The sequence below is a fragment of the Eptesicus fuscus genome, chromosome 21 (genome assembly GCF_027574615.1).
Source record: "Eptesicus fuscus isolate TK198812 chromosome 21, DD_ASM_mEF_20220401, whole genome shotgun sequence".
NCBI classification, from domain to species: Eukaryota; Metazoa; Chordata; class Mammalia; order Chiroptera; family Vespertilionidae; genus Eptesicus; species Eptesicus fuscus.
The window spans coordinates 7,977,396-8,004,010 of record NC_072493.1 but is presented as its reverse complement, the minus strand read 5'-3'; the positions used below and the strand labels follow the sequence as shown (position 1 = coordinate 8,004,010).

The 26,615-nt window shown below is 45.4% G+C and overlaps 2 protein-coding genes across 4 annotated transcripts in view; one reads left to right on the top strand and one right to left on the bottom strand.

Moving 5' to 3' along the window:
* The window catches only part of ST3GAL2 (ST3 beta-galactoside alpha-2,3-sialyltransferase 2), a 44,691-nt gene extending 38,979 nt beyond the window's left edge, over positions 1-5,712 (top strand). Inside the window, exons 4-7 of the mRNA XM_008139993.3 lie at positions 687-866; positions 3,136-3,181; positions 3,475-3,594; positions 4,482-5,712. Of these exons, the coding sequence (XP_008138215.2) occupies positions 687-866; positions 3,136-3,181; positions 3,475-3,594; positions 4,482-4,655 (520 nt within the window). The 3' untranslated portion in view covers positions 4,656-5,712. The remainder of the gene's footprint in view (positions 1-686; positions 867-3,135; positions 3,182-3,474; positions 3,595-4,481) is intronic.
* Positions 5,713-9,621: 3,909 nt separating this feature from the next.
* DDX19A (DEAD-box helicase 19A) lies at positions 9,622-26,613 on the bottom strand. 3 transcript variants are annotated; one of them, XM_008139995.3, is made up of 12 exons: positions 26,470-26,613; positions 25,181-25,229; positions 22,756-22,806; positions 21,936-22,071; positions 19,083-19,175; positions 17,851-17,953; positions 17,400-17,514; positions 14,681-14,858; positions 14,140-14,377; positions 12,533-12,695; positions 11,928-12,119; positions 9,622-11,503 (listed from the first exon to the last, which is right to left on the bottom strand). In XM_008139995.3, exons 1-12 carry the CDS (start codon positions 26,524-26,526, stop codon positions 11,442-11,444), a joined length of 1,437 nt encoding a protein of 478 aa, XP_008138217.1. In that variant the 5' UTR covers positions 26,527-26,613; the 3' UTR covers positions 9,622-11,441. The 3 variants fall into 3 exon arrangements, with proteins under 3 accessions (XP_008138217.1, XP_054567299.1, XP_027999157.1); XM_054711324.1 differs by lacking the exon at positions 19,083-19,175 and having other exon boundaries at positions 26,470-26,582; XM_028143356.2 differs by lacking the exons at positions 22,756-22,806; positions 25,181-25,229; positions 26,470-26,613 and adding an exon at positions 21,331-21,391 and having other exon boundaries at positions 21,936-21,994.
* Between the last annotated feature and the right edge of the window lie 2 nt (positions 26,614-26,615).

The following is a 26,615-nucleotide window of genomic DNA, read 5'->3' as shown; positions in this document are numbered from 1 at the left end:
GAAGGGAGAGAGAGAGAAACATTGATGTGAGAGCACAACAGCAATTGACTGCCTCCTGATTAAATCCACAACCTTCTGGTGCACAGGATGATGCCCAACCAACTGAGCCACACCAGCCAGGGCTCTTGGACTTATTTCTTAACAGCACATGTAAACCTGCTTCATTCATTCTGATGGCCACATGGTATTTGAATGGGCCAAAATGTATAAACCAGTTTTTATTGCTTGATTCTACTTTTCACTATTGTGATATTGCAGTGAATATCCTGGTACACACATCTTTGCACATTTATGCACCTATTTTTAAAAAATATATATCTTTATTGATTTCAGAGAGGAAGGGAGAGGGAGAGAGAGATAGAAACATCAATGATGAGAGATAATCATTGATTGGCTGCCTCCTCCATAATCGGGATTGAGCCCACAACCTGGGCATATGCCACGACCGGGGTCGAACCATGACCTCCTAGTTCATAGCTCAACCCCTGAGCCACCACTCTCAGGCTGCACCTATTTTTATAGGTGGATTTCTGGTCATGGGATTGCTAGATCAAAGTATATTTATATATATTGGCTAGCACCAAATAATCCTCTAAAAATCTTGTACCAGTTTCTTTTGCCTTTTTCTTTTGTGTGTACCAGTTTCTATGGCAGTTTCTTCTCATGTCAACCTCTTGTCCCTGCAGAATGAATCAGGCACCAACTGTGGGCTTTGAGCAGGATGTTGGCAGCCGAACCACCCACCATTTCATGTACCCTGAGAGTGCCAAGAACCTGCCTGCCAACGTCAGCTTTGTGTTGGTGCCCTTCAAGGCCCTGGACCTGCTGTGGATCGCGAGCGCCCTATCCACGGGACAGATCCGATTGTGAGCCGCCCTGCTGACGGGGAGTGCAATATGGGTGTCAGGACCACCTTGGGAGGAGCCTGACTGGGGACTGGACCTTAGAATTCCTTTAACTGAATATTTTGGCCAAGAGGGGCTGGTGAGGAGGGAGGCACAAGGAGGGAAGGCCCCAAGTGGTGCTTTAGCCGAGGCCTGAGCATGTTCTTTGTCAGTTCCTGCGTGGTGACAGCCAGCGTATTGGTGGAAAGGTGAGGAAAGAACAACCTGCTTTTGGTCTCCTTTCCAGGGGGTAGTTCCGAACTGTGGGAGCTCTGCCTTCTGAGAATTTTCTTTGGGGGCAGTTGCCCAGTTACAGTTTGAAATATCAGGAAATTCAGTGAACCAAGGTTTTTTTAAAAAAAGATTTTTATTGATTTTTAGAAAGAGGAAGGGAGAGAGAAAGAACATTGATTTAAGAGAAACATCACAGTGATGGCAAACCTATGACACGCGTGTCAGCACTGACACGCGTAGCCATTTCTGATGACACGCGGCCACATGCCGAGGATGAAACATTTGCTGCTCCTGAGGATGCAACATTTGCGACTAGAGTCTTGGAGTTAGTTTTTTCCTCAAAGTGACACACTACCCGAGTTATGCTCAGTTTTTTGGCGAAGTTTGACACACCAAGCTCAAAAGGTTGCCCATCACTGATCTATCAGCTGACTCCTGCACACCCCCTACCAGGGATCGAGCCTGCAATCTGGGCATGTGCCTTGACTGGGAATCAATCCAGCAACCCCCTGTGCCCAGGATGATGCCCAACCATCTGAGCCACACCGGCCAGGGCTAACCAAGTATTTTTTTAGGAGCTTTATTGAGATATGATTCACATACCATACAATTCACACATTTAAAGTATATAATGCAGTGGCTTTTAGCCTATTCAGAGTTGTGTAGCCATCACCACAATTAATTTTAGAGCACTGTCATGTTCTAAAAATGAAAACCTTTAATCTAAAGATATAAAGATACCTCTGTACACCTTAGCCATCACCCCCACTCCCTAAACCCCCAACCCCCAAGGCAACCACTAATCAGCTGTCTTAACCATGTTTTAGTTGTGTGTGCAGCAAAATGTATGTAACTTAAAATTTACAATTTTAATTGTACAGTTCAGTAGCATTAAGTATGTTCACATTATTGTGCAAACATCACCACTACCCATCTCCAGAACTGTTTTATCATCTCAAATGGAAACTCTGTAGCCATTAATAACTCTTCATTCCTTCTTTCCCCAAGACCCTGATAATCACTATTCTTTCTGTCTCTATGATTAGACTATTCTAAGTACTTCATATAAGTAGAATTATGTAGTATTTGTCCTTTTATATCTGACTTATTTCACTTAGCATGATGTTTTTAAGGTTCATCCATGCTGTAGCATGTTTCAGATTTCATTCATTTTATTTTTTTATATATTTTTATTGATTTCAGAGAGGAAGAGAGAGGGGGAGAGAGAAACATCAATGATGAGAGAGAATCATTGATCAACTGCCTCCTGCACACTCCCCACTGGGGATCTGTAACCCTGGCATGTGCCCTTGACTGGCATTGAACCTGGGACCTTTCAGTCTGCAGGCCAACGCTCTATCCACTGAGCCAAACCAGCTAGGGCAGATTTCATTCATTTTAAAGGCTAAATAGTATTCCCTTGAATGGACATGCCACATTTTGTTTACTCATTCATCCAACGATGGAAAATTGAGTTGTTGCGACCTCTTGCCTGTTACCATCATGTATTTTTAAACACGGAAGTATAAGTCACAGTGTCCTGACTTTATGTTTGGGAGGACTAAAAGCTAAAATAAATGCTATAGCGTTTAAATCCCGTAGATTTAAAAGGGATTAGAAAAGGGAGTGTAGGTTATGGGTGTCATGGCTGGCTAATAGGGAAGGAGGGACTTGTGCCAAATGTGAGGAGAGTAGCAAGAGTGTCAGGTGGGCACAGGTAAGAGCACACACGGTGGGTTTGAGATGATTGGCTAACTCAAGTGGAGAGTCCATAGCAGAGATTTGTGGGAGAAAAGTTGGGGCTGGAATATGGAAGGCCCAATGTATGTCTAATAAAACATCCTTATTTTATCCTGAAGGGCAGGGGAGCCATTGAAGGTTCTGAGCGAGGCACTGCAGTGATATGGTGTGGGAGAGCAGTCTGGAAGCAGGGGGTCTTGTGGTGAGGCTGTCATCACTCGGGCCTGAGCAGAAGGAAAGGCATCTAAATGTTTTGTGTGTTTTTGTTGGCTTGCAGTACCTATGCTCCAGTGAAGTCCTTCCTTCGAGTAGACAAAGAAAAGGTAAGTTCTCTCCTCGGCCCCCTTCTTTATCCCCACCTCATTGGAAACCATACAGACGTGACCTCCTAGTGTGCCTGGTCCTGTGGCTCAGGTATCCCTTAGTGCCCTTCCAGAACCTTCAGTGTCCCCATCTGCTGGGATGCCTGACCTCCACAGAGGCTGCAAGGAACCAGGGAACACAGAAGAACAGGTCCAAGGGCAAGCGTGGAGGAACTGGCACAAGCTACTCAGAGCCTGGCCTATGCCTCTAGGCCCCCCAAACCCTCATGTGCCTGTCACATTTTCTCCTCCAGGTCCAGATCTACAACCCAGCCTTCTTCAAGTACATCCATGACAGGTGGACAGAGCATCATGGGCGGTACCCTTCTACAGGGATGCTGGTGCTCTTCTTTGCCCTGCATGTGTGTGATGAGGTGGGTAGCCCAGTCCGGGGGTAAATAGTGGGACCCCTGGAACAAGGGAAAGCAGCCCTTCTCAGGGCTCAGTAGCGCTTCAAGAGGAATGTGTTTTTGTAGGCAGAAGCCAAGTGGCTTTGATTTCTCCCCAATTTCTAGGCAGTGTAGCTCTGCATTTCCCAAGCTTACTTTTTTAATTTGACCAAATCTGAAATCACTTCATTTGAAAGTTAAATTTATTTACAAAGGAAAAAGAATACTACTTCCATAATTGATATTACTTGCCATAAAGAAAAAATAATAAAAAACATAAGTAGAATAGAATGGAGATAGTGTAGTTAAGATTCAGGGGGATGGTTATCTCCCATAGCTGTGGGCCCCAGGCCTGCTCTGTTAAAAACGGAGGTTAGTCCTTCAAGGAGGCATCTAGCTAGTGGGCAGGGGAGCTCTGCCATACACTTCAGTGCTCACACCCAGCACACCCACATTTGCCAGTAAATCCTTTAACGTAGGGTATTGGGTATTTGACCAGTTTTCAAATAAAAGTACTCCATTAAAAAAAAAAGTTAGCAAGGGTTGGGCTAGCCCTAAATTGGGGCGTTGTTCTTGAAGCGATCAGACGGGTGGAAGGAGGTGCATGCACCAGGCAGCTGGGCTCCCCATCTCCAGTCTTCTTTGCCAGAGTTGCTCCCTCTCCCTTGAGCCAGCCAGTGTCCTTAGCCCAGGCTTGGGTGTCCCCTCTTCCCATGCATCCCGCGCTCTGGGAATCAATCGATTAGCTGGCGGCCTCCCGGGTTGTTGGGTCGCTGCGGCTCCTTTCTCCTTCCCCACTACTACCCAAGGCTCTCCCGCGCCCCGTCTCCCAAGGTCCGACGTAGGGTGACTTGCACCGCCCTCCCCTGCAGGTGAACGTGTACGGGTTCGGGGCTGACAGCCGGGGCAACTGGCACCACTACTGGGAGAATAACCGGTATGCGGGCGAGTTCCGGAAGACCGGCGTGCACGACGCCGACTTCGAGGCCCACATCATCGACATGCTGGCCAAGGCCAGCAAGATCGAGGTCTACCGAGGCAACTGAGAAAGGTCTGACCGCGACTCTCCCGGCCCGCCGCCCAGCGCGTCGGCGCTCGGGGTCGGGACCCAAGACCAGCCCCAGGGTGGCGGCTTCCGCCTGCGCGCGTCGCCGGGCGTGGGGCGTCGCCGGGCAACGCTGAGCGCGCCCGCCGCGGTCTGGACCAATCATGCTGCAGCCCAGCGAGCGCCGGCTGTTCCCTGCCAATCACGAGACTGGGCCTGGCACCAATCAACGCTGCGGTCGGGCGGAGCCTATGTTTATCTCAGTCAATCGCGCCCCTCCACTCGAGTCAACTTCCGGCGCTGCGCCCTTCTCCAATCAATGGCCGCCTGGGGGTGAACCGGCCGACTCAACCCCCACAGCCCTAGGCTCTTGGGTGGGGTTTTGTTTCACTTTTTAAAGAGAGGAGGTGGCTTCTGGCCCGGAGAAGTACTTTCTTCAGGCGGGGTCGGAGCTGTCGCAATTGCTGGACCCCGCCAAGGACGCCGGGAAGGAGCGGGAAGGGTGGGCCGGGGGTCCCGCGTGGCCTTTCAGCGGTCCAGGAACGGTCCATGTGACTTACGGGGAGCGCTCTTTCACCTCAGAGGCAAAGACAGAACCCTCCCAAACCTCTCCAGGCTTCCGAGAGAATTTTAGACAACCCTCCCCCCATTTCTTTTATTGTTTAGTCCGAGATGGGTGTTAACCCACCAAAGAAATGCAGTGAGAATCCGGAGGGCGAGTGGCCCCTCATCCTACCGCCTCTCCCTCCCCGCCTTTGGCCACCCTATGGAATGGCCTTTCTGACCAGGGCATTTAGTGTCTCACCAGAAAACGAACTGTGTTCACCCTTTGCTTGGGAGCGGAATTCGCCCAGGCCCTAACTCGAACACAGGAGTAAGGAACTGGGCAGGGGACAAGGAAGCCCCCCACATCAAATGTAAGGTGCTTCTCACTCACGTGTATCCTTGGCCCCTACTGTTCGCTACAACTTTTAGTGTCTCCTTAGGCCCTGGGCCTCCTCACCAGCCTACTTGCTCTAGAAAAAAAATCAAAACATGCCCTGGGATTGATTAGGGCGCTGCTGCTCTCTCTCTCTCTCTCTCTCTCTCTCTCTCTCTCTCTCTCTCTCTCACACACACACACACACACACACACACACGCACAAACACGTCTTTGGCTGGCTCAAGAGAGAGGGAGCAACTCGTGGCAAAGAAGGCTGGAGATGGGGAGCCCAGCTGCCTGGTGCATGCACCTTCTTCCTTCACACATCACCCCAAAGAGGAGTAAGAAACCTCTTGCTTGGGGGTGGTTTTTGCTTTGGGCTCATAATTTAGTTAACCTGCAATGACCAGGTATGGCTGACCAACACAAATTCTGTAAAAATTCCAAGCTGGCCGTGGAAATAGCTGGGAGCCTAGCTGGGGAGGAGTAGACTTGCCCCTCTGCATGCCTCCTCCCCTGCCCATGGGTCCCCTTCCCCAGGCTCACCTCTTGCCTTCTCGCTCTAACTCACTTTCCATTTCCAGCTCAGGAATGGGCTGGGAAGCTAACAACCAGGGATTACAACTGGAAGCTACTTGCATGATTGAACCCAGCTTAACCCCCTCGAGGAAGCTGCGGATGGTATTCAACCTTCAAGATCAGGGAATTTTAGGAGGGGAAAAGAGCTTCTGTGAAGCTTCCAAACCACTAAAAGGACCCCAGTATCCAGCAGGGACAACACAAATACCACCCATTTTCTTAGTGAGTTGGTACCACCAAGCAGCCTCCTGGCTGTTGGTGTAGTTCCTGCAGCTGGCTGGGGGAACAGTACCCAGAAGAGTATGAGAGGAGGCTTGGGATAGAGCAGTGGGCACCCCCAAAAGTTAATATATTGAGAATTTAGCTTGAGTCTGTACCTTCCTAATTCCCAAAGTAAGTGAAATAAAGAACGGGGGTGGATTGGGGGAAGTAGGGCTTTGATGGATTGCCGCCTCCCACTGTTCTGGAGAGCGAGGGCACCAGTCATTCTTGCCAGTCTCAATGCTTCCTGAAGAGGCTGTTCTGAGTGTTTAGAAGATGAAAAAACAATGCAATTATGCCAAACAGTATTGAGCAGAATAATTTATTTTGTTTTTGTGTGTTTGTTTAAAACATTAATAAACCCCCATTCTGGAAGAGGTAGGTCCCCGCATCCAGCCCAGATCTCCTTTTCTGCAATAGTTATTTAAACAAATGTTGTTTTTTAATTTTCTTCCCTTTCTCTCTCTTTCTAAATTAAAAAGGACAAAAATACTATATAGTCATTAATCTGTTTTGAAATGTGTCAGTGGGGAGCTGTGACTAAGTAAAGGCAAAGAATGTTGGGGAGATTTTGAAGGGGGAAGGTATCAACTCCCCAACACCCTTATACAGGAGGCCTCCCAACTCAAAGCCAGTTGCCTCATGTCATAACTAGAGGCCCGGTGCACGAATTTGTGCACCGGTGGGGTCCCTCAGCCTGGCCTGCGGGGATCAGTGGACCTCCGTGCCACCACTGCCCGGCCTTACCCGCCAGCTCGTCGATTCTGCACAGCACAAAGTAGTGCAAGAGGCCAGGGAGGAGTCCAAGCGCGGGCTGGGCAGCCGGGCGCCATGCCTCTCCTGCTCATCCCAGCCCCACTGCACCCGCCACTGCCACTCTGTAGATTCACTGCTGCTCCACTGAGGTCTCCACGCGCCCATCCTAGGACGATACTGGCGCACCCATGACGGCGCAGCCGCCTCTTGTCATCACAGCCTCACTCCTTGCGTGGCAGCTGGGTTGCGCCCAGTTATTCCAGATGCCGGTTCCAATCCGGGTCCCAGTCCGGATGGGGGAGGGGCATGCAGGGGGAGTGTCCATGGGAGAGGCTCAAGCTACCACAGCTGCGCTTGCAAGCCATGAGCCTGACATCTGGCACCCATAGGTCAGCTGAGCAGCGCTCCAACTGTGGGAGCGCACTGACCACCAGGGGACAGCTCCTGCATTGAGCGACAGTGCATGTCATAGCGGCCAGTTGACTGGTCATTTGGTCGCTTAGGCTTTTATATAGAGAGGCCCAGTGCACGAATTCATGCACGGGTGGAGTCCCGCAGGGTGGCCTGTGGGGATCAGGCCAAAACCCACAGTCCAATGCCGCCTGCTGCTCTTGCCTGCTGCTCCCGCTCATCCCAGCCCTGCTGCGCCTGCCACGGGCTCACGCCCAGTCAGTACTGATCAGGAGAGGCTTGCGCCACCATAGTGGCGCTCACCAGCTGTGAGCCCTGCATCTGGCACCCGTTCTGAAGGGGGTAAGGAGGACCAGGACGCGATTGGCCCTCTGGGCAGGTGGTGGGATGCACTTGCTGGCCAGGAATCTGGATCCGTCCAGCTGATGTTTGCGCCAGTTGTCAGGAGCTCCCTGGCAGCTGCTTTTATATAACTTCTTCCTTGTGGAATGTCTAGGGAGGGGAAGCAGCTGCAGTGCCTGAGGCCAACTTCCAGGAGGCCAGTGGCACTGTTGGGATCATGCTGGTGGCACTGGTCCGTCGGTGCCTAGCCTGCTCTCCAGAGATTGGACCTGCAGGACTACTGAGGGAGTGAGTGGCTGCTGGTGGGCCACCAGGAGAGGTCAGTCAGCTGAGCTGCACTCTCACTGTGGGAGCACACTGACCACCAGGGGCAGCTCCTATATTGAGCGTCTGCCCCTGGTGGTCAGTGCACATCATAGCGACTGGTCATTCTACCATTTGGTTGATTGGCATATTAGGGTTTTATTATTTGGATTGGTTGCAGCAGCACTCCCAAATGTTAACTGTTGCCTCCAGAATCAAGAGTTCCACCAAACAGTGTCTTACCCCCCCCCCCCTCCATGTTGGCTGAGGACTATATTGCTTTGATCCAGCAAAGATACCACATCTGAATACACAGGTTGGCATTATCACCTGATTACATTTGTAATAAACTACTGTCATTCTCCATGACTTGGATGATGGGATGATGAATAAATAGGACTAGGAAGAAAACATCCCACCCCTATATAATTCAAGTTTGATTGCGGCACCAATCTCTGCAAATCCATGTGATATATATATATATATATATATATATATATATATATATAGTTTATTGATTTATAGAGAGGAAGGGAGAGGGAGAGAAACATCGATGAAACATTGGGTTGCTTCCTGTAGGCATCCTGACCAGGGAACAAACCTGCAACCTGTGCATGTGCCCTGACTGGGAATAGAAATGGCGACTTTTCGGTGCATGGGATGATGCTCAACCAAGCCACACTGGCCAGGGCTCTTGCTCTTTTTTAGTGAAATGTATTTTCTCTTTCTCTTTGAGCACACAAAGTCTCTTATCAGACCATTCCATAACATTAATTTTATCTGGGGTGAATTTAATTTATTGATGTTTGTAGTCTTTCTTAGTATTAGGTTTCTTCTCTCCCCACAGTCCAAATGGATTTAGCAGTTGACTCCATCCAGCTCCTCACTCCTTTGACCCTTATTCTAGAACCAGGCCTGTAGACATTCAGTGAACTGGGGATATCACAGACCAGACAGGCAGTGTGTGTCAGTTTCCTGTCCAAGTCCTCCCACCCCATTTCTGGGCCCAGGTTTTAACATAACTCTCACATCCAGCCAGGGTGCAGGCCAAGTTCAGTGCAGCTTCTTCCCATTCACTCAGTCACCATGACTCTAGCCCACACACCACAGCCATGTCACCGCTCACCTTCTAAGATAACAATCACTCACCGCCAATGAGCAGGGCAAAACATTTTGAGACCCACAATAATTCAGAAAATTATCTGCCCAAGAACTGCCCGAACAGGAAATGGGAGTAAATAACTTATAATGCTGGGTTGGGGAAAGCTTATCTAGCCATGACATAAAATTCAGATTTCTTAAAATAAAAATGAAATGTGAATAACATTAAAATCAAACTTTTGTGTAGTAGTTAAGAAAAAATGAGTTTGTAAAGACAAACTAGGAAAACATCTACAACTCAAGACAAAGTTTAATTTCCCTAAAGTAGAAAGATTGACAATTCAGTAGTAAAACGGTGAGACAAGAATGGGTAGTACCCCAAGAGGAAATACAAATATCCAATAAACTTGAAAATTTGCCAGATCTCACTAAATACAAAACAAAAAAGCAATGATGTAATTTATTTTTGCTGTACAGACTGGCAAAGTTTTAAAAATAAATGTACAGGGTTGGCAAGCAGGTAAGAAAATAAGTAGTATTTTTGTATAACTGCATAACGTAAGTTGGTAAAAACCTTTTGGCAAACTAAGTTAGCAATATATTAAAAGTTTAAATGTCCTCAGTCTTTGACCCAACAACTCTACTTCCAAAAATCCTAGAGTGAGTCTCAGCAGGGCACAGAGATGACCGAGGATATTCATGAGGCACTGTGGCGACACAACAGAGTGGAAACCCCCATATGCCTTTCACTAGAGGAGCCATGACATAAATGCGAGGCAGCTACATGCTGGAATGATGCACTGTCAACAGCGAGACAGATCTACGTGTGCTGGACATGTCACATGTCCACAATATGCTGGTAAGAGAGTCACAAAGACAAAAATATCAACAAAATATGCTGGTAAGTGAAATGGTGAGTTGCACAAGAGTGGGAATAGAATGTTCACATTTTTTAAAAGCAAAGTAGGTCGATATATGCAAACAGAAGGCAATATATTGAATGTTCACCAAGCTGCTAGCAATGGTGACCCCCGAGAAGTGAGGATAGAGAGTACTTGCACTTCATACTTACACTCCCAAATATATTTTTTAATGCACACATATTAGTCTAATAACCAGAAAAATGCAAATAAAGACAAATCAAGAGAAGTAAAATGTTTCATAATTATTTTAAAATTTCTTAACATAATGAATGATGGGCATAGCTCTAGTTTAGCTGTCCATATTCATACTATGTATGAAGTAAAGTAACCAATAGATCCACTATTACAGATGAACAGCATAATCCCAAGTTTTCACTTGGTGATAACTTCCTTTCCAAACTGTGCTGCTCACCTCCAGACATAGTGTGGACACCCCACGGAGAAGAGCCAACTCACTTGGCCGGGCATGTGTCAGACAATTGCCCAGTGTCTCCTGGCTGCCATGAATAATTGCTGGGTGCACAAGCAGACAGAGCAAATGCAGAAGTCAGGCCTGGATTCTCAAAGGAGTCATAGTCCATTGCTAGAGAAATCCTTCTGAAAATTCACTGACATCCATATTTCTCCCCAATCTGAGGTTCACAAAGTATCCAAGATGCTCACCCAGGGAGAAACAGGGATGTCCTCTGGCCCAGAGAGCAGAGGTTAAATAGATTAAATGGAACATCTCTGGATTTTAGGAGAAGATGGCTCCAAGGACAGGAGACATTTGTGACTGGTCTGTCAAGGACAGCTCACAGGCCTCTGCGGCCGCTCCCCTCGCTCCATCCAGGTGGTGGGCCTCTCCCACACTCTACCTCTACCATTTCTGCAGGTGCTGGATGCAGGTCCCAACATCCCTAGCCAGATAACAGGAATGGAATCCTGGGGCCAGTGAACACCAATAGCGACCAGATTACTATAAAGATGGGGGAAACCTTGGCTTAAAAAAATGTGGGGAAAGGACTGAATTTCTCAAATGCAAAATTTTCCTCTACCTTTCTCAATCATTTGCATAATTTTTGTCAAGTCCAAACGTAGTTTAAAATAAGGCAGGCTGTTTCTCTCCACGCGTGCCTTTGCCCTCCGGTGACGTCCAGGCCTGTGCTGTGAAAGCACCAGTTTCCTACGCAGGACCTGCAGGAGCTTCTCAGTTGGCTATTTTCTCAATCTCGTCCAAATCATCCGTGTCCAGTCTTTCTATTTTCTTATCTGAGAATAAAAATAAAGTTTCAAAGAGAGATCAACATGGGGTTACATGGAGACACACACCTAGGGAAAGGGCAGCCCAGCAGGGAGAGAAAACACACAGGTCTCTGCCCTGGCTAGGAACGAGCCCTGCCTCTACCCACATCCATCCTTCATTTAACCCCAAAGGCTTCTGGTGCCTGAGACACAGACACTGACAACAACAGTCCGAGTCCAAGGCCCTCAGCCTGGCCAAGGGGAACTGACATTCGAGTCCTGACACTGAAATCCCCAGGTGTGCTCCTTGAGGACTTCCCAACTGTAGGGGAGGAGGGGAATGTGCAAAGGGACAAAGCCTCTCTAGGGGCCACAGGACCACCTACCCTTCCACCCACCCCCTATAGGGACTTGCCCCTATAAGGAAAGGCAGGACACTCCCAGGACTCACTAAAATGCTCCTGGATTCTGTTGAGGATGTTCATGCTGTGCTTGCTGTCGACCATGTTCACCGCCAGGCCCCTCTTGCCAAAGCGGCCAGTGCGCCCGATCCGGTGCAGGTAAGTCTCGTTGTCTGGGTTCCCATCCTTGTCCACAGGAAGGTCAAAGTTGATGACAACAGACACCTGTTCAACATCGATACCTGCACGAAGGAGTGATGGGGAAGAGTAAGAATGGGAGACAGGCCACACACACCAACTTTGGGGAGAGGGAGTCAAGGTGGGCCAGCTCTGGGATTCAGGGACCAGGAGCACGTAGCAGAACCCAGAGGAAAACCACAGGACTTGGGCAGGTGCTAAAGAAATTAAGAAGTCAGTAGGAGAGCCTCTGCTAGACACTTAGTGTCAGGAGATGCAGCTGACACCTCAATGGCTGCCCCAAGAAGAGCAGGCGGTTTCTGTGAAAGTTCTTATCTGCTGAGGGAATCCAGTCTCTCCTAGAAAAGAATGTCACCACCAACCCCACGTGACCACTCCCAAACCACTGAGTTGTTCGTATATGAGGACTTCTCTTGCTACCCCGAGGCTGACAGACCAGGACAAGTTCTCTGCTCACCACGGGCACACACGTTGGTGGTCACCAGAACCTTCTCCTTGCCTTCTCGGAAGCGCTCAATCACTGCAGCCCTCTGCTCCACCATCATCTCACCACTTAGCAGAGCCACCTGGTGGCCTTCTTTGGAGAGCTCTGCTGCCAGCCAACTGGCTGTTTTGCGGGTCTGAAGGAAGAAAAATTTGAGAAATCAAAGTCCCTGAAGAGAATATTTTTGATCTAGAAAACTCTACCTGAAACTTAGCAGCTAAGGGTTAAATTTCCTAAAATTGTTAACTTGATGGTGTACCAGGAAGTAACAATGTCACCTGGGTCAAAAATATTTGATGTAAAAATAATCAAAAGGGTGAAAAATCAGAGAAATTATACTTACTAGCCTGGACTCTTTAAGATATCCATTTCATGAAAGGTGGGGAAACTGGTGGGATTAAGTGAGTCTCAAGAGACATGACAACTAAATGGAATAATCTCTGAATGGCTCTTTGGTTTAGCAACAACAACCAAAAGCAATAAAGAACCTCTGTGGTAACAGATGGGGAAAATGGAATATGGATGAACTGTTTAGGGAATAATATCACTATCACTGTATCATTGTTCAAGGTGTGGTAATGGTATTATGTTCATTCTTGGGAAATATTTAGCTGTGAATTTATCATGATGTCTACAACTACCTTAAATATTACTCAGTGAGCCCTGGCCAGTGTGCAAAGTGATTAGAGCGAAGGGTCACAGGCTTGATTCCCTGTCAAGGGCACTGTACCTGGGTTGCAGGTTCAATCCTGGCCCTGGTGGAGGATACAACCAATCAATGTCTCCCTCCCATCAATATTTCTCTCCCCTTCCTTCCTTCTCTCGCTCCCTCCTTCCCTTCATCCCTCTCTCTCTAAAAAGTTAATGGGAAAAATATCCTCAGGTGAGGATTAACAAAACAAAACAATTTTTTAATTAAATAAAATAAAATTACTCAGCAAAAAGTATAGGTATTTCATGCACATGGATATGAATAATAAAGCAAAATGTGGCTAAATGTTGACAATAGGTGAAGGACATGTTATTAGTTTTATTTTCTAGAGGTGTGAAAGTTTCAATTTTAAGTTTGGAGAGGGATGCCACTCTAAATTATAAGTCTTCCAACAACAGAGTAAGAGTTATCTTATTTTTATATCCTTTTAAATAGCATTTTGAAATTTTCTTCAGATATCTTTAATATTTACTGGTGAAAAAAAAATTTTTTTTGCTATTATAAATGAGATCTATCCTTCAATTTTCTAAGTGTTTGCACTTGAAACTAGAAAACTAGTTATTTTATATTAATTTTGTAATCAATAATTTTAATTTCTTATCAGTTGCTTCTCTTGGGTTGTCTAATAATACATCACATGCAAATAACAAAAATTCAAGGTGCTTTATGCTTAGGCTATGTATACCTCAGGACACTAAGAAATTGCCTCTTACATCTTCACAAACCATTTCCTTCCTGTCCACAAGAGAGAAGCTGGTCCTCCTCAGCACTAAGGTGGAGCTGGCTGAGAGGGAGGGCGCTGGACAACACCTTCCCATGGAACTCCTCCCCAGGCTGGCCTGCTGCTGCTGCTCCTGCTGCTACTCACATGGCAGAAGATCATGGCTTGAGCAATGGTGATGGCCCCGTAGAGGTTACACAAGGCCTGGAACTTCTCGTCTCTGTTATTGCACAGGACGTAATACTGCTTGATGGTGTCCAATGTCTCCTCCTCACGCTTCAGTTTGATAATGTTGGGGTCTGGGACCACTTTCTGGGCAAAGTTCCATACAGAGTCTTCAAAGGTGGCAGAGAAAAGCAGCATCTGGCAGTTCCTGGGCAGCATCCTGCAAGGGAAGGCCCGGGTGTTTGGCATGAGCCCGAGTTTTCCACTGGCATGAGCAGCAGCACAGCCTCCCCAGGCTTGGAAGGTCTATGTCCCCTGGAAGGTGGCAGAGGTGGAGGAGCACTGTGGGGAAGAGGCAGGACCAGACATGGGGCAGGGACAGGGTGGTATGAGATTCCCTCAGTCTTTTTCCTCAACCCAGGCGGGAGTGTGGTCAGTGCTGACATGGCACATCAAACACAGGCTTCTGAAGCAGAGAACCCAGAAGAAGGCTGAGAAGTTCCTCCTGGATCTAGAGTCCTACCTTTGGATGCGGATGCTCTGATCTTGGTGGCCCTGAGTAGCTATCATCACATCAGCCTCATCCAGAACAAACACCTTGATCTTCTTGGGGTCAATGAACTTGAGCTTGGCACACCAGTCTAAGACAGTCCCAGGGGTGCCAATGACAATGTGCTCACTGATCTTCTGACCTCTTTCCACTGTGGAGACAAGAGGTGTTCTGTGGTTATTTCCAAGGCAAAACCAGCTTTGGAAAGCAAAGCCTTGCCCCATTCTCCCAGAGCTTTTAGAACAAGTTAATTCCAGATTTCAAAGCATACAGGACTGTTTCCCGAGTCTTGGTCTACTGTAAAGTGGGCATAATTACATCTACCTGACTGCATGTGGTCAGGATAAAATCCTACACAGTGAAACCTCAGTGTTAGTTCCTTCCTACCTTCTCCTACCTCTTCCTATAATTCAACACCATCCAACTCTTTCTTTAGCATTATCTTGTTCTTTTCATACCATCCATTCACTCATGATTCACTGATTTTCTCCCAAATTGGTAAAAGTACTTTGGGGTCTTCAATAATGTTTAAGAGTGTAAAAAACTGGCCCTGGATGGATAACTCAGTTGGTCATCCCGATATGCCAAAGTTTGGGTTCAGTCTCATTAGGGTACATACAAGAATAAACTAATGAAAGCATAAATAAGTGGAACTACAAATCAATGTTTCTCTCCCCCTGCATCTCTCTCTAAATCTATAAATTAAAAAAAGAAAGAAAGAAAGAGTGTAAGAAACCAAAAAACTTGAGAACAACTGCTCTAGGCAATTATAAACTGCTGGGTCAAAGGGATCTCTCTCTTCAACTTTTCTAGGTAATGTCAAACTGCTTTCTAAAGTGATTGTTCCAGCCGAAACCGGTTTGGCTTGGTGGGTAGAGCGTCGGCCTGTGGACTGGGGGGTCCCGGGTTCAATTCCGGTCAAGGGCATGTGCCTTGGTTGCGGGCGCATCCCCAGTGGGGGGCGTGCAGGAGGCAGCTGATGATGTTTCTCTCTCGTCGATGTTTCTGACTCTCTCCCTCTCCCTTCCTCTGTAAAAAATCAATAAATATATTTAAAAAATAATAATAATAATAATAAAGTGATTGTTCCAGTGTATACTCCTGCCAGAAATGTGTGAGCATTCCAGTTTTGTGTCTTCACCAATACTGGTAATTGTCAGATTTCTTCATTTTTGCCCACCTGAGTTGTATATAGTGGTTTTAATTTCCATTTTTGTGATGACTAATGAGGCTCATTTTTTCATGTTTACTGACCATCTGAATTCCTTCTTTTGTGAAGTGTCTGTTCAACTGGGCCTCTTTTGTCTTTTCTTAACACTATGTATCTCTCTTTTATATATATACTAGAGGCCCGGTGCAAGACATTCGTGCACTCAGGGGGAGAGGAGGTCTCTCAGCCCGGCCTGTGCCCTTTAGCAGTCTAGTAGCCCTTGTGGAATGTTCAACTGAGGGCTTAGGCCCACTCCTGGCAGGGAGCGGGCCTAAGCCATCAGTCGGACATCCTTAGCGCTGCTGCGGAGGCAGGAGAGGCTCCCACCACCACTGCTGTGCTGGCCAACCATCAGCCTGGCTTGTGGCTAAGCAGCACTCCCCCTGTGGGAGCGCACTGACCACCAGGGGGCAGCTCCTGCATTGAGCGTCTGCCCCCTGGTGGTCAATGTGTGTCATAGCGACCAGTCATTCTGCCATTCGGTCAATTTGCATATTACCCTTTTATTAGATAAGATGTATTTTAATTGATTTCAGAGAGGAAGGGAGAGGGAAAGAGAGATAGAAACATCAATGATGAGAATAATTGATCGGCTGCCTCTTGCATACCCCCTATTGGGGATTGAGCCCGCAACCCGGCATGTGTTCTTGACCGGAATTGAACCCGGGACTCTTCAGTCCACAGGCCGATACGCTATCCACTGAGCCAAACCGGCTAGGGCTCTTTTGTCTTTCCTTAATGATTTGTAGTTTTTTAAATATTCCAATAACTTTCTAATGACCCACTTTCTACCTGCCCCACCTCCTCATTTTAAACCATATTCTCTACATTACATTCTGCAGAATACACAGAAGAAAGAACTGCTGGAGGATTTCTGATTTTGATAAGACCAAGAGAGCTATACATGCTCTTAATTTACTCTTACTAAAACTGTTTTTACTTTTAAAAATATATATATTTTTATTTATTTCAGAGAGGAAAGGAGAGGGTATCATTGATCGGCTGCTTCCTGCATGCCCCATACTGGGGATTGAATCCACAACCTGGGCATATGCCCTGACTGGGAATCGAACAGTAAACTCTTGGTTCAACACTCAACCACTAAGGTCAACACTCAACCACTAAGCCATGCTGGCTGGGCACTTTTAAAGAAAGGTATCTGACCTCCATCCCACATCCTCAGAGCTGCCATCCTTCTCTACTAAGCAGCTTCCAGAACCCTGGATGCCAAATTCAAAACCCTATCTTCTCAGCGAAGAACTCCAGGACCCAGGGATTTTCTAACAATGCAAAATCTCAGGTTAAGAGTGGAGAGAACTGTTAATAAGTTAGCAAGTAATTAAATACATTGGCTAAAGTCAATGCATTTGGGCTCTAAGGTCAGACTGAACCAGAGTTGAATAATCATCATCATGTTTCAACATTCAAATACCCAACCACCCTACCCTACTCACTGCTTAGGGCTCACCTCTTTATACTCACATTTATTGCCTCGAACAGCATAAGCAAGCTTTAGTTCCGGATGAAATTTGCCCATCTGCTCAATCACTTTTCCTGTTTGAAGCGCCAACTCATATGTTGGGGAGAGGCAAAGGCACTGACAGGGGGATCATAAAGGATGACTTTAGGAGACCCTTTTAGTAACAGACAACAGGCTCTAAAGCAACAAGTATGCTGATGTTCTTAGCACTTGAACAGTGCAGGGAACCACATCCTTTTCAACCAGGCCAACCTTTCAGCTTGGCTGGGGGGATGCCTTTGGAAGCTATTGTTTAAGGGTGCTTTCAAATGAATTTTACCCACATCTTGCTCTGCCTGAGCCACCATTTGAAGCACAGAAAATGTTCAGAACCCTCCAGGGGAACCCTCGTCAATCCCCCACCAGATGGCAGTGCCCAGGCAAGTGAGGACCCCAGGATTCCCCAGCTCTCACCTGGGGGTATCTCTCTGCTGGCTCCACTCGGCTGAGCATGGCCAGGACAAAGGCAGCGGTTTTACCAGTACCAGACTGAGACTGGGCAATCAGGTTCTGTGGGCTGGAGGAAGGAAGAAGAGAGATGAAAATAATATTGGTTAAACACAGAAAAAAGTGTCAAGATATTCTTTCTGGGTAGTAGAAATATGGATTTCCACCTTTAGTCTAGATTTTCTGCATTGAGTACAATGACAATTTTTTTATATTGTTAAAAAAAATGCTTAAATATTATGGAAAATGATTGTTTTAGATGGGTCCATACCGAGAAGTCCTTATTCTAGACTCTAGCACAGTTAGTGCCCTAGTTTTCTGCACCTTAAGAGTCCCACCGAAACTAAGATAGCACAATAGGATCTGTGCCAATAAGACAAGTCCCCGAGAATGTTTTCTGCTGAGCCATAATGTGCCTCTAGCATTCAGCCCCTTCTGTGTGTTCCCTTTTCCCATCTTTATAGAAAATGTAAGATACCAAGTCAGACAGATACTTCAGAGGGAACTTTCACATTTCACTTCATGTAACCCATTGTCATGAAACTAGGTGGCATTTTTGTCACTAAAAAAGAAAAACAAGCCCTGATAGAGTGGCTCAGTGGTTGAGCATTGACATATGAACCAAGAGGTCACAGTTTGATTCCCAGTCAGGGCACATACCTGGATTCTGGGTTCAGTCCCCAGTAAGGGGCATGTAGGAGGCAGCCGATCAATGATTCTCTCTTATCATTGATGTCTCTCTCGCTCTCTCTTCCTCTCCCTTCCTTTCTCTGAAATCAATAAAAACATGTCTTTTTAAAAAAAGTTGGTACATAAAAGTATACCACTTATCTAAGGTTTAAAAATATATAAACTACTCTAGATTCTTAGGGCACATAGATACGTAGTAAAAGTATAAAGAAATGAGAAAATGATGACCCACTTCGGGATGATGCTTACTTTGGTGGGAGAGGATATGAATGGAGAAGGGTACACAACTACCAACTACTAAATGATGTTTTATTTCTTGGCAAGTGTTCTTGGTATTGCCCTTGACACCTTTTTGCAGGTCTCAAATATTTCAAAATAATTTGTAAAAACCCAATTCAAGCTATTCCCCTGAAGAAACATGTTGCCCCAAATGTCCCATCTTGGTCTCAAGACAGTAACAGCTGTTGGTGGGTGACACTAAACCAAATTCTGAATAGATGTATACTCACGGCTCAGCAAGCATCATGGGTAACGCATTCTCTTGTATCTTGGATGGTCGGTTGAAGCCCATGGCATAGACTCCCTGAAGAAGCTGTGGTTTCCTGGGAGGCCAGGGAGAGAGAAAATGGATCTCTAGTTGTTGAGACTGTTTAAAAGGCCTAGATTTTTATCTTTCCCTATATCTAGCAAAGAATGATGCTTCCTATCTTTGTCAGACATATTTTCCTATGCCTTAAAAAACACTACCTAAAACAAGATGAAACCATCTTTTCCTACTAGATCTTAATCTGCGACTATTATGCAATTCATAAAATATAGATTAGTTTCCTTTCTCATAGAAATTCATGCTTTCAGCACATCCACAAATATGATTGGCCTTCGTGACCAATGTTCCCTGGATACTGCAAAAGTGGTATTTATTAATTCATGGTACAAAGTAAATTATAAAAGACATTATTTAAAAGTAAACTTGCTTACTATGCTGCTAAGAAATAGAAATCCCTTAGGACAGTGGTCGGCAAACCGCAGCTCATGAGCCACATGCGGCTCTTTGGCCCCGAGTGTGGCTCTTCCGGCCCCGAGTGTGGCTCTTCCACAAAATACCACGTGCGGGCGCGCACATACAGTGCAACTGAAACTTCGTGGCCCATGCGCAGAAGTCGGTTTTTTGCCTGGGCGAGTCTATTTTGAAGAAGTGGTTCTAATGCCGAGCCACACTCAAGGGGCCAAAGAGCCGCATGTGGCTCATGAGCCGTGGTTTGCCGACCACTGCTTTAGGAGAATGGGATTTCAGTTTTAATTTCTCAGTACAGATATTAAATTGAGCCAGTCATTTTGTGTTCAATGGTCTTTCCAAAGCCAGCCTGGAAAAGTGCAAATACTTGGAAAAATTAAGAAGAAAACTGATTCAGCCAGTTTCTAGTAGCTGATCTATACAGTAAGAGAGGGTTCAGTTATCACCCTGAACTTTACAAATGCTCAGATTTATGTCTAGTCAAAATCAAGAATAGAAAAGCACCAACTTCTTATGTAAGTTGCTCTTTCATTGAATTTACAAAAAGCTCTCTGCTACCTCTAAACAGGGTGTTTAACAAAAATCATACTAGATTATTTCCAAAAAAAGTCAAACCAATTTAAGACTTCTGTCTTCTAAGCCCTTCTTGGAGTTCAACAGACTCTCTAAAAGGCAAATTCTTCTGGCCTATCTTGGTTCTCAGACACAAAGAACTTTGAGAACATAACCTTTGGTGTCTGCCATTTGGAAGAAAAGGCTATAATGTCAGCAGATTCTGATTTTGTTGTCAAGGAAACAGTCACTACTGAATGAGGATTTTCAACTGATCTAAGAGCTGCCAGTGGCTCAATTTTTTTTCTTTTATTTTGCAGATTAATTCAAATCTTTTAAATACAAAAACAGACCAAGTATATTAGGTGACCTAGGTTTCATTCTTTGTTTTCTTGGGCTACCAATAGCTAAATCAGAGAGAACTTGCCTTTTCACAGAGGACAATTCATCACTAGTTGAACTGAGAGCTCCAGTCCTTTAAGTGAAAGAAACTTTAAAAAAAAACCACTGATACTTGGAAAAGCAAACTGTCAGTTCAGGAAACAATAGATCACATCTAGCTGCCCTAATACAGTTTATGAACAGAAGCAGAAATGACAGATTTGTTGAATGAAGCCCTTGAGAGGAAATACAGAAAATTATAATTTCCTGAAATTATTAAAAAACAGCCACACTTTGATTAGTGTTAATAGTTGGCAGAAATGTAGCCTCTGTTTGCTCACAGTGGGCATACTATAGATTGTGCTGAATAAAGGTAAAGAATCCATTTATTCCACCACTTTCTTATTGACCAGCTATTTTCTATCTATGATTTGGGTCCTGACAGGCAGCAAGAATGTTAGTTTATCTTGTGTTATTCATAACACCCAGCACAGTGGCATGTACATAAACCAATGAGCCATGCACACCTCTTTACTAACTTACTGAAGAAACAAAAATCTTGGTATATCCAGTCATAATTCTCTCTTTAAAATACTGGCACATTAGAAGTCATTCTTAGCACAATGCCATACATGTGCTCCCCTAAGATTTAATTCTGGGTTCTGGACTTTTTGAAAATTCCAGAATGTTGAAGGCTGCTTTGCACTATAGGTCCTGGGAATCCTGTACAGGCTCTTTTGACAAATTTTATAAAAGCAGATAAACTGTTCTTAAGACCATAAACCCTATAGTCTAACGAAAGAGCTTACCTAATAAGAAATGTTCCTGACATCCAGAAATCACCTGTCAGCCAATATTTTATTGAAAGTTCTAAGAGCATAAAAGAAAAAAGACTTTCAGCTATGATGAATAAATTTGTGGCATTTAAAAATCCCTATCAAAAAAAAAAAAAATCCCTATCAAGAGGAGGAGAACTGGGAAGCAAAGAGACAAGGGTAGGAGGGAGACCATCACTGTCACCTTTTTCATACTTTTTGACTTTTGAATCATGTGAATTATTAACTAGTCAGATAAATATATTAGGATTTTAAAATATATATATATCTTATTGATTACTTAGATTTGAGAGAGGAAGGGAGAGGGAAAGATAGAAACATCGATGAGAAAGAAACATCAATATTGATTGGCTGCTTCCTGCACGCCCCCCACTGGGGATCAAGCCCACAACTTGGGCAAGTGCCCTGACCAGGAATCGAACCAGCAACCTCTTGGTGCCTGGATCGACACTCAACCACTGAGCCACATCGGTCCAGCAGGATTTTTAAAAATAAAAGTAAAATTCCCACAAGAATCTGTGATGCTGTTTTATAAAAGAGGGACTGATAAGAAACAGCTCAAAGAAACAAACACTCACAGCCGAAGCTCCTCAAAGGACTTCACTGAGTAGAGAGGGGACTTTGGATCCCGCTGCAGGACTTCCACTTGGTTTGTGTTATCAACCAGGTTGCTTCTGATCAGCTTGTTGAGTAAGGACTGGGCAGCTCTGTCCTCTGTCAGGAAGAAACCAGTAGATTTTCTTTTTCTAGTTTTTAAATTTTTTTATTGATTTTAGAGAGAGGGAGAGATAGAGAAATATCGATTTGTTGTTACACTTATTTATGCATTCATTGTTTGATTCTTGTACGTGCCCTGACCAGAGATTGAACCCACAACCTTGGTGTATCAGGATGACGCCCTAATCAACTGAGCTACCTGGCCAGGGTCACCAGTTGATTTTCCTCACACTCATCTGGCAAACTCCATTCTTGTGACACTCCCCTCCCTTTTATAGAACATTCCCTAAAAAGGCTATCTATATTAATCTCCACTGCCTCTCCTCCCCTTCTGTTGAATGTACACGGAAGAGGGTTTTTACTTAACCTCTTCACTTAACCTCAGCCCTTGTCAAGCTCACCATGACGTCTACACTGCTAAATCAATCCAAAAGGCAATTTTTAGTTCTTCTCTTAATCAACTTGTTACCTATATTTGACTCCCTACTTTGGAAAAACTTCCTTCTTCTGATTTCTGGGATAGCACTCTCTTTTGGTCCTATTTCACTGACTGTGTCTTCTCAGTCTCCTTTGTGGATTCTTCTTCTCCTTCATCTTATAACTAAGAATACCTCTGGCTCCAGAAAGGCAAGTCCTGGGTCATACTGTGTCTCTTGCTACAGGGTATGAATGAGTAATTACCTTTCTCTTCTTCATCTGTTTTCTCTGCAGTGGCATTGGTTTTGATAACACCTACACAAGAAAACAGTTGTCATAATCAGAAAGGCAAATATCAAACCCACCCAGAAGGTGGGACAATGTAAATACCAAAATTTATTTTACGTGATCAAAATGTAAATAGTTGGCATTTCTTTGTGTTTAATAAATTTTTATTCCTACAAAATTTTTAAGTGCATAAGAAAATTTCAAATTTCTAGAAATTTCGGCTGACTTCAAAGTCATCAGCAGAATGTCACCTCTGACTTACTTCTCCTAGTATAAACTATCATACCTAATAAAATGGTAATATGCAAATTACCATCACTCCGCTATGCCCACGATTGGGCCGGCTGGAGGCGTGGGGGGCGGGACTCAGGGTGGCCGATTGGCTGGCGGTAGGAGCGGGGGGCGGGGAGTCCCCGCCCCCCGCTCCTCCCGCCGGCTTAAACGTCTGGCGCTGCTTAGGCCGGCGCTGCGGAAGACGCTGGTGGCGGAACTCGGGGTGGCCGATTGTGTGGCTGCTGGCACCAGTTTTCCACCAGCAGCAGTTTTCCTCTGGCCACCCGCCCGATCGGAGCGCCTCCCGATCGGAGTTACTCTCGGGGTGGCCGATCGTGCTGGCGGGAGGCGCTCTGATCGGCGGGTGGCCAGAGGAAAACTGCTGCTGGCGGATAACTGGTGCCAGCAGCCAGGTGAAGGAAAAGTCTATTGCACGAAACTTCGTGCAACGGGCTCCTAGTAGCTTTATATTAGCAAACATAATAAAACATGAGAAAGAAAAATTAAAAGACAGAGGTAAAATGATCACTTTTTATAGAATGTACTAGAGGTCTGATGCACAAAGATTCATGCAAGAATGGGCCTTCCTTCCCCTGGCTGCCAGCACTGCCTTTGCTCAGGCCTGGAGCCACCTTTCTGCCTTCGCTCTGCCCGGAGCCGCCTTTCCACCTTCCCATGCTGCCCAGAGGCCATGGAGACGATGCAAGCGTCCTGCCCCTGGCTGCTCAGTGCCCATGTATGCAAATTAACCTGCCATCTTTGTTGGGTTAATTTGCATACTCACTCCTGATTGGCTGGTGGGTGTCATGAAGGTAAGGTCAATTTGTATCTTTCTCTTTTATTAGTGTAGATGATCGTAAACTTGTAGGGCTAAGTATCAACTTAAGTAAACAGAAATCAGTAGTTACATAAATATATAGAGAGATATAACTGGAAAAAATCTGACTTATAATAGAACTAAAAAGATAAAATACTGTACCTAGAAATAAAGTTAACAAAACTATGCAAGACTTAGATGAAGAAAATTTTAAAACACGCATAAAATAATGCAAATAGGTACAGCTAAAAACCCCATAAATTTAAACGGGAATCTAAGATATTCAATTAACCCAAAAGAAAGCAGGAAAAGAGGCAGAGAACAAAATATAAGGGGACAAACAAATCAAATAGTAAAATTGCTGGGTTGAAATCTGAATTGTTGACCGCCCCCCAATTCATACGTTGAAGTCCCTAAGAATGTACCTCAGAATGTGACCTTATTTTGAGATAGGGTCATTGCAGATGTAATTGGTTAAGGTGAAGTCATTAGGGTGGGCCCTAATCTAATACCATTGATGTCCTTCTAAAAAGGGGAAATTGGAACATAGATATGCACACAGGAAAAATGCCATGTGAAGACAAAGACAGATCAAGGTGATGCTTCTATAAGCCAAGGCACACCAAAGATTGCCAGATCCTTCCTCATAGCCCTCAGAAGGAATCAACTCTGCTGACAACCTGATCTTGGACTTCTGGCCTCCAGAACTGTGAGACAATACATTTCTATTGTTCAAATCACCCAGTTTGTGATACTTTGTTACGGCAGCCCTAGCAAACTAATAATAGGTGGAGATTGGGAACTGGGTAAATGGTGGCCAGGATGGAAAGGCCTTTCACCTGTTTATACTTTATGAGTTGTTTTTATTGATCACAGTGAGGAAGGGAGAGATAGATAAATCAATGATGAGAGAGAATCACTGATTGGCTGTCTCCTGCACATCCCCTACTGGGGATGAAGCCCACAACCTGGGCATGTACCATGACCAGGAATCAAACCGTGATCTCCTGGTTCATAGGTCAAGGCTCAACCACTGAGCCATGCCGACCGGACACTTTATGAGTTTTGAATCCAGATTAACCTTTAAAAAATTTAAAGAAACATTACCAAGTGAACAATGACAAAAGGCTAGATCAAATCTGGAAAAATAACATATCCCCTTCAGTGTGAAACCAACTTTACTGGCTGTCAAATCCAGTGCTAATATTTGCCAAACATGCTAAATGAAAGCTCCTTTTCACATTATAGCTATGAATACAAAGCAGAAGCAAACTTGTAACTTGTACCAGCTTACAATTACTGGTGACTCACCATTGGTATCTGGTTTGACTCTCTCATCCTTGATCTGCAAATTACTGATCTGAAGGGAAATAAAAGAAAACACTTGAGAGCAGAGCCACAGGATAACTTAATACCATGAATTATGTACTAAGCTAATGTACACAAGTCTATATGGTAAAATAAAAAGAGGGGAGGTTTTTACCAACTATCAGGAAGCAGTGTTTTAAAACATTAAATTACATCAGTCTCCTGATAAGCAAATTGTTTAGAACCAGATACCAAGTATATTCATATCTCATCTAGATTAGAAAAATAGGTTTGAAAAGATGTGAAACCAATTCTCAGTAACTGTCTTTTAGGAAACATCTGATGCTAAACACTAGATTGTAAACTCTAGAGCACCAGAACCATATATATCATACTTTTTTTAAAAAATTGGTATCAGAGCGGAAAGAAGACAGGGAGAGGGAAACATCAATGATAAGAATCACTGATGGGCTGCCTCCTGCACACACACACACAAACACCCCACTGGGGACTGAGCCCGAAACCCTGGCATTTGCCCTGGCTGTGTTTGATTCCCATTGACCTCCTGGTTCCTGGGTCCATGCTCAACCACTGAGCCATACCGGGCCATATCATACTTTTTGAATGAAATATATAAAAACCGAAATCTCTTATTCTGCATAGCTACGAACTACCAACCATGTTAAGCATGGACCTAAACAATGTTCAAATATGGCACTCTCCCTGCTGGGAGCCTATCTTCCCTCTCAGGAGTGCATCTCCTAGATTCTAACCATCCCCACGAGACTTGCAACCAGGGGAGCAGTGGGCAGCGGCAGCTCCACCCAGGCTAACCCCCTGAACCTGCCTCCAAGGCCCCCTTTTCTCTGACTTCCCAGTGAGCCCAAGCAGTCCCGCCTAGGCTCTCCTGTTGCTTCTTCTATTCTAAGGACTTCCTTTGCTTCATTGTCCCCAGCTTTAATATAGGTACTCTCAAAATCAAAGTTAACAATGTTAAAATAAGAGAAGCACATAATCGTTCTACTCTTGATGAGAAAGAGAACCAGCCTAAATTTGCCTTTCCTTGACATCCCCACTGGGGAGATGCAATACAGAAAAGACAGCATACATAGCGGGAACAGACTGCCACAGGATACAAGTCTTTAACTGGCCCGGATGAAGGCAAAAGGCTTGAATCAGTACTGATTCCTCGGCGGGCCATTGGCCTGCCCCACCCGTGGACTCCCTGGATTTGAGGCAGGGTCCGCTGGGGCCCTCCTGCTTCCTCCTCCCCTGGAGCTGGAGCCACTGACCGACTTGACAGCCGCTTCCTGCTGGTCCACGGCCAGGGCCCACGAGTCGGAGGCCATGGTCCGGAGGGAGGGAGAGCGACTCGTGGAAAAATTCTCCGCACTGCACACGCACACACAGATCCCAAGAGCAGGCGCGAGAAGGTAAC

Excerpts from the sequence above, each read along its gene's own strand:
- DDX19A (XM_008139995.3), bottom strand. The coding sequence starts at position 26,526 with ATGGCCTCCGACTCGTGGGCCCTGGCCGTGGACCAGCAGGAAGCGGCT. Across the intron at positions 22,072-22,755 it reads AACAGATGAAGAAGAGAAAG|AGGACAGAGCTGCCCAGTCC; the intron begins GTAATTACTCAT and ends TCTTCCTGACAG. Across the intron at positions 14,859-17,399 it reads TGCTGTTCGAGGCAATAAAT|TGGAAAGAGGTCAGAAGATC; the intron begins GTGAGTATAAAG and ends TTGTCTCCACAG.